Source organism: Vigna angularis, chromosome 2 (assembly GCF_016808095.1).
Source record: "Vigna angularis cultivar LongXiaoDou No.4 chromosome 2, ASM1680809v1, whole genome shotgun sequence".
NCBI lineage: Eukaryota > Viridiplantae > Streptophyta > Magnoliopsida > Fabales > Fabaceae > Vigna > Vigna angularis.
In genome coordinates this window covers 11,128,797-11,136,419 of record NC_068971.1, presented here as the reverse complement: position 1 = coordinate 11,136,419, position 7,623 = coordinate 11,128,797, and the positions used below count along the sequence as shown (strand labels likewise).

The following is a 7,623-nucleotide window of genomic DNA, read 5'->3' as shown; positions in this document are numbered from 1 at the left end:
CGTTATTTTGGTTCAAATTCGTTAGGATGACACTTTATTGCACATTTATACTATATCGCCTTCTTTTAAACAAATCTAGTATATCAAAGTTAGAATTAGGCTTTAATTGTATTCATTACCTCATAAATCATAATGTTTTGTTTTTGTTTTGCAGTATTTTTCACCAAATTTTAAGCTAATATCTTAAATTGAAACAAAAATCCATTACTTGTTATAGGTTTTCTATATTTCTAAACTTTTTAAACACAGTGAATTTTGCCACTTAAATAATAAATCATAAAACATGTCATATGTCAACATAAAACAAACTAATAAAGTTACCATCACTAAAGAGATAAAGTTGAAGTACTCTAAATTAAGTGGAAAAGTCTTACACTCTCTAAGAAAACACACTCACAAAGCAAACTTCATAATTTAAACTATGTGACATATATTAAAATATATTAAAACATAAATAAATAGTACATAAAAAAGTGAATTATCGAGGATAAAATTCACTTATAGATATGGTATTGCTAGAAGATGGTATGGAGTTGCTGCCATCTTGACCTGAACTTGATTCATGTGCAACAATTGGATTTATTTTTTGATTCAAGAGAAATGTTGGCTCTTGTGAAGATGGCAACTCAACTGCGTGACTACTAAGATATGAAACAATTTCTATCATTGTAGGTCTAGCATCTGGATCTTCTTGAACACACAATAGACCAATTTGAATGCATCTCATAACTTCAATGTTAGAATAATTTTCTTTTAATTTTGAGTCCAATGCATTCAATGTTGTTTCATCCCTTCGGTGTCTCCAAACCTGTAACAAATTTTTAAACTTGCATGCGTCAGTACACTTTTATTGTTTTCTTTATACATTACCCTTGAATAATGATTAATTAAGATAAATAACAAAATTTTAGTACTCACAAAATTTATAAGACTATCAGCAACATGATGTGATTCATGTGAACATGTATTCTTTTTTCCACTAATAATCTCTAGAATCATAACACCAAAACTGTAAACATCAGATTTCTCAGAAAATTGTCCAAACATAGCATATTCTGGAGACATATAGCCACTGCATAAAAATAAAAAAAGTTAAAACAATAATCTTAAAAATATTATTCAAAGGATGAGAAGTGTAGGAAAGAGTATAAAATACTTACTACGTGCCAATAATTCTACTTGTACTTTTCTCATCTTGATTTATTTCAACAATTCTACCAAGTCCAAAATCTGAAATTTTGGGATTCATATTTTCATCTAGTAGTACATTACTAGGTTTAAGATTACGATGTATAATTTTAAGTCGAGAATGTTCGTGTAAATATACAATTCCTCGAGCAATTCCATCTATGATTTTGTGACGCTCACTCCAACTTAAAACTTTTTCTTGTTTAGTATCTACAAAAAAATAATCATTATATATGTTAGTGATACATGTTTTTGGTAAATTTCTTGAATTGGTTTAAGATACAATACATTAAACATCATTAACACATAATTAACTAATGCTAAGTGAAGAAAAATAAAATACATATAAAGCATCTTACCAAATAAGAAGTAGTCTAGACTCTTGTTCGGCACATATTCATAGATAAGTATTTTTTCTTGTTCATCAAGACAAAATCCTATTAAAGCCACCAAATTTTTGTGTTGAAGTTTGGCTATTAATAGAACCTCATTTTTAAACTCTTGTATGCCTTGCCTAGAATTTCTTGAAAGTCTTTTTACAGCAATGGATCGTCCGTCATAAAGAATGCCCTAAAAAATATAAATAAGGATTTATTAAAAAGGTAAAAACATATAAGAAATAAAATTTAACATGCCTTTTCTACCTTGTAAACTTCTCCAAATCCACCTTTTCCAATGTTGTTGTCATGTGAGAAGTTATTTGTTGCTGCTTCAATTGTTGGCAGATTGAATTGCAAAGATTCTATAGTTGAAATTTCGTGTCCAACTAAATAAAAATATATCAATTTTTAAACTATGTTTCAAAATTGTTTTATTGAGAAGATAGTAAAAAAAAATTGATACTCACAATTCTCTTGAAGAATAGTTCTATTATTGTTTCTGGTCTTTCTTCGTATCAAATAATAACAAAAGGTGAAAAGTATTCCTGATACAACTATGCTGGAAGTAATGATCAAGATAATTGTTCTTGATTGACTTTCTCCTGCATAATAGAAACACATGTCAATAAGTCTAATAAATTGATAAAAAAAAAATACACTACTTTTGTATAAACTAAAAAAAATATTGGTGAAGAAAACCAACCTTGATTCGAACCACACTATATGCTAATTAAAAACATCGATAATTTGATGCAAGATTATTGTAAAACAAAAGCTACAAACCTCATATACCAAAGTGCGAATATCACAAATAAAAATGTAATCACATATTAGAAAATTAAGTATAGAAGAAAATAGGTTAATGTTTATAAGAGTAAATTTGTATACGGTCTTATACTTTTTTGGTAACAAGTTTCAATAAGGTTATGTCTTTCCAGAATGTTATGCACATTATAAACTTATACAAACCTATGGTAAATAATCTCTCTAAGAAAATAATGCATAATGATTGATTTAATTTACTTAATTATTTTGAAATTCTTTAACATAAATCTGACAATGGAAATAGGTGTAGATTAGACAGCTACTACATATTGACCTAGACAAGAACTAGGGGAGATATATTTAGAAGTAATATACATACATGATTCTTACCCATTTGTTGAAAATTTTCAAGTAATTGGAATGTTTATAAAATATTATTTAATAAAAAATATATTTTGATACACACATTTTTTTATATTCATTTAACTTTATTTCTTTTATTTTTTATTATTTTTATTTTTTTGAAAAAATATAAAAATTATTTTTTTACATTAATTTTACTATTTTACTATATGTTAAATATGTAAAAGTATGTTTATGTCATTATTCTTCTTCAATCTTCAAACGCCTCAAGTTGTGTTAGGTTTTAAACTTCAAAGTTTCACATATATTTTATTAATGATTGTTTGATCAACATCTTTGTGTTTGGAATTTTTTTTGTAATAGATACAACCTCCCTCACTTCAAATTTTGTTAGTTTCTTTGTGGCGAGATTGAATGTACACGAGTCCAGTTTGATCTCATATTTTTTATCTTTTATTTACATATAAATGTTGAGATTATAAAATCAATCTATCTCCAATTCCAAATTTTCATAATGATATTTAAAACACACCACTCATCATTTAGTATTTTCTGCTATATTATTTACTCTTAGCATAAGAGCATTTTCTTTCAGGAACGAAAATATTAATTTGTAATCATTGAACTACTTAATATGCTTTTAAGAATAACTTGTTGATTAGAAAAGATAAATTTGATGGATTACGAAGGAAAAAAATAGTAAAATAAGGGTGCTAAGTGAGGAGATAAATATGTTGGATTATGGATATATATCGTTGTCCTTCCTTTTATTAGCATGGGAATCATGGTGAATAGAAATAGAAAAACCTGGTGAGGGAGGAGGAGCAGATGGTGAGGGAGGCGTGAGATTGTAAAACCGGAACAATTCAAAGCGAAGAATACAGCTCGGATACATAACTCGTCCACCCACGCTTCCCAAACTTCTCCATGGAATTGCCGTTCCAATCATATCACTGAGGCACCCACTGCAACCACCGCTTGATAGATCCGATGAACATTGACCAAGAATAAACACTGTTTGTTCATCATTTAATTTCAGAGATTCATCTGTCAGGAATTTGTTATCAGTGTCTCCTGTCATGTTGGCCACCTTAGCTAACTGGTTTGATAATTCAGAAGCAATGGAGTACTGTATCGAACTGTTGCTGATATTCAGATTCCGAAATCTTGGAATTGTTTCGGCGGTGGAGAAGAAATTTCTGTCGGAATAGCGAAGCCAGCAGTGATTGTACCATATTACAGCCTCCGCATAAGCCAAACCACACTCGGAAGTTATTTTGTCTGTTGCGTTTTTGATGCATTGTTCACAGAGGTGAGGAGGGTCAATGTCGATACGGCACCTGAAGAGGCCATATGCTGTTCCCTCTTGCGTCTGGAATCCAGACTTAGAGGTGGCGTTAGAAGACAAGTCAAAGAGGAGGGTTCGGAGGTTGGATATGAAATCAGCATCAATTTTGTTGTTTGAGCAGTTGAGAAAAATATAGCCAGGATCTTGTGAATATTCAGAATCTCTGTTTGTATAATGTGTTTCGGGGACGAGTCCTTTTGGTCCCTCATCGGTGAGGCGGTAGAAAGGGTACAGTTCATACCTGATGGTACAACTGCTATACAGAACTCTTCCTCCTTGCTTTCCAGAACTAAATGTTGGAATATCTTCTCTTGCATGATTAAGACAGTCATGGCATCGTTCGAATGAAAGGTCTTGTGTGCACTGACCTAGACAGTAAAGAGTTTGAAAGTCCGGTAAGTTTTCTTGCTTTGTGAAATACCTGTTTGTAGAATTGGCAGTTTCTGTTACAACTTCTAGCAATGTGTTGTCCAACAAACTCATGAAATTTGATGAGTCGGAGGAGACAGTGGCCGTGTTGCACATCCAACGTGCGGGAAATCTGTTCACTCTGGTGAAGAAAGAGAAGTTGGAATACCGAACCATACACTCGTCGTACCAAATCACACCCATTCCGGACAGTAAACAGTTTGTGTCTGTAGACAGAGTGTGGGTTGCGTTTGCGACGCAATATTTGCAGGCGTCAGGAAGAACATCACCTCTGCACATGAAAAGACCATAGGCAGTGTCAAGGAAGTCTGTGCCAAAGATTGTGTTGTTGTAGAATCCGTTGGCATTGTCTGTAGCGTTGGAAGATAAGGAAGAGAGGAGGGTCCTTATGTTGGTCTGATGGGGGCTGTTGTCATTGATTCTTGGGTCACTGCAATCTAGGGCAAGATAAGGAAGGTTAGCGCCCTTTGTTTTACCAATTGCGAGATGGAAAAAGATAATACAAAGGAAGAAGAACTTCCAGGGATTCCAGGCCATGCTTCTGTTCATCTCCCACAACACTGATCATATGTATTTTTGTTGTTCATAGATAATGGAAAATAAGATACAACATTAATATTTATTAGACACTTTATTTTTCAAAGAAAATTGTTTTAATTGTATGAAAGTCATCTTCAGCGTAAGTTAATTCAATCATTGTTACATCAAGAGACATGGCATAGCAGTGAGGAATGGGGGAAGCAAGTCAACGAAGCAAGTCAAGAAAGAAAGACAAAGTTGAAGGAAGTAGGAACCATGGTTATGATAATATCATGGTTATGATAATATGTATGACAATGACAAAAGAAACTGTTTTTGATTGATAACTACCGGAAATTAACAAATTAAAATAATATATTATGCTATTTTTTAGGATTATAAAAGTTAAGTAAGATTTATTTGCTATTTTCTAGGTACTAGGAGCATTAGTCTATTAGTGGTTATAGATGTCAATATTTTAGTGCATTTTTATTTGCTTTATAAAAACAATAACACTCTTCCATAAAAGATATCTATGCAGTTTTATATTCCTCTGTTTTCCTCTCTTAAACTTTTTTTCAATAAAATAACCTACAAATTGGTATAAAGAGCTACATCTTACGGGAAAAGCTATGATCTCTGAGCCACAAAAATGCAGAACTTCCTAGAGGCTTTGGATCTTTGGGAAGCAGTGGAGGAGGATTACGATATTGCTCCATTGCCCAACAACCCCAATATAACCTAGATGAAAAACTACAAGGAAAAAAAAACTAGGAAAGCAAAGGCAAAGACATGTTTATTTTTTGGTGTTTCAAAACTAATTTTCACTAGGATCATGTCTCACAACACAGCAAAAGAAATTTGGGATTACTTGAAGGAAGAATATGCAGGAGATGAGAGAATTAGAAGCATGCAAGTATTGAATTTAATGAGAGAATTTGAGCTGCAATGAATGAAAGAATCTGACACCATCAAATAGTACTCAAATACGTTGCTTCGCATTGCCAACAAGGTAAGATTGTTGGGCACCGCTTTTCCTGATTCAAGAATTGTTGAAAAAATTCTTGTATCAGTACCAAAAAGATATGAAGCTTCTATAGCTACCTTGGAGAACACAAAGGATCTATCTAAGATCACTTTGGCAGAGGTTTTGCCTGCCTTACAGGCCCAAGAGCAAAGAAGACTTATGAGGCAAGAAAGATTTATGGAGGGTGCTTTTCAAGTCAAATTCCAGAGTAATGGCAACAAACACAAGAAGAAGCAGAACAATGATACCAGACCTGGAAGATTAAACAAGATCAACAACAAAAGTAATAATACTCAGGTTTTTCCACCTTGTCCTCATTGTAAGAAAATCAATCATCCACAAAAAAGGTGTTGGTGGAGACCGGATGCAACATGTCATAAGTGTGGGTAGCTAAGGCACATGAAAAAGATTTGCTAGTCTCATCAACAATAAGGAGAAGTTAAGGTTGCTGAGGATCAACCACAAGAGGAACAATTGTTTAATGTTACATGCTTCTCTACTAATAGCTCCACAGAAAGTTGGCTAATAGACAGTGGTTGCATAAACCACATGAGTTATGATTGAGAACTCTTTAAAGAACTTGATAAAATTGCACTTTCTAAAGTCAGAGTAGGTAATCGAGCATATATTGTAGTAAAAGGCAAAGGAACAGTTGTAATTGAAGGTCAAACAGGTTTGAAACTGATTTCAGATGTTTTATATGTTCCATAAATTAACCAAAACCTGTTGAGTGTTCCTCAATTGCTTGAAAAAGGTTATAAGGTGTTTTTTGAAGCTTTGCTTTGGACTTCATGAGTGAAGAACAAGCTGCAGTGCACAAAGAGGTCAGCAGTACAATACTTTGGCATAAAAGATTGGGTCACTTTCACCACAGTGCTCTAATATTCATGAAGAAGAATAACATGGTCAGAAGCTTACCTGATATAGAAGAAACATTTCCTACATGCATTGCTTGTCAATATGGAAAGCAAACAAGACTCTCATTTCAACAAAACAAGACTTGAAGGGCTATACAAAATCTACAATTGATACATACAGATGTTGGAGGTCCTATGAGCACACCATCATTGAATGGCAGTAGGTATTATATTATTTTCATTGATGACATGACAAGAATGTGTTGGATATATTTTATGAAGTTTAAATATGAAGTTATTGACATTTTTTGGAAGTTTAAAACTTTGGTGGAAAATCAAAGTAAGTGCAAAATGTAGATGATCAGATCCGATAATAGAACCAAATATACTTCCAAAAAATTTAACAAGTTTTGTGAAGATACAGGTGTAGAATACCAGCTTACAGCCCCTTATTCACCTTAGCAAAATGGCACTGCAAAAAGGAAAAATCGGACGATTATGGAGATGGCTAGGTGTTTACTTCATGACAAAGAGTTGCCTAAAAAATCCTGGGCAGAGACTGTAAATACAACAGTATTTTTACTCAATAGACTGCCAACAAAAGCTTTACAACAAAGAACGCCTTTTGAAGCATGTTACGGTTACAAACCTGAGCTGTTTAATTTAAAGATATTTGGTTGCTTGTATTTCTCTTATATTCCTCATATTAAGAGAGACAAATTGGACAAGAAAGTAGAACTTGAAATT

The 7,623-nt window shown here is 32.7% G+C and overlaps 1 protein-coding gene across 1 annotated transcript; it reads right to left on the bottom strand.

The window, feature by feature from the left end:
- Positions 1 to 354: 354 nt before the first annotated feature.
- On the bottom strand, positions 355 to 5,033 carry LOC108327264 (cysteine-rich receptor-like protein kinase 25). The gene is made up of 7 exons (XM_017560988.2): positions 3,504 to 5,033; positions 2,036 to 2,170; positions 1,833 to 1,954; positions 1,548 to 1,758; positions 1,161 to 1,398; positions 919 to 1,072; positions 355 to 808 (listed from the first exon to the last, which is right to left on the bottom strand). The coding sequence occupies exons 1-7, from the start codon at positions 5,020 to 5,022 to the stop codon at positions 479 to 481; spliced, it is 2,709 nt and encodes a 902-aa protein (XP_017416477.2). The 5' UTR covers positions 5,023 to 5,033; the 3' UTR covers positions 355 to 478.
- Between the last annotated feature and the right edge of the window lie 2,590 nt (positions 5,034 to 7,623).

Coding starts and splice junctions, on each gene's coding strand:
- LOC108327264 (XM_017560988.2), bottom strand. CDS start 5,022: ATGAACAGAAGCATGGCCTGGAATCCCTGGAAGTTCTTCTTCCTTTGT. Junction 1,399..1,547: donor TCTAGACTACTTCTTATTTG/GTAAGATGCTTT, acceptor ATTTTTTTGTAG/ATACTAAACAAGAAAAAGTT. Junction 1,073..1,160: donor AGTAGAATTATTGGCACGTA/GTAAGTATTTTA, acceptor ATTTTTATGCAG/TGGCTATATGTCTCCAGAAT.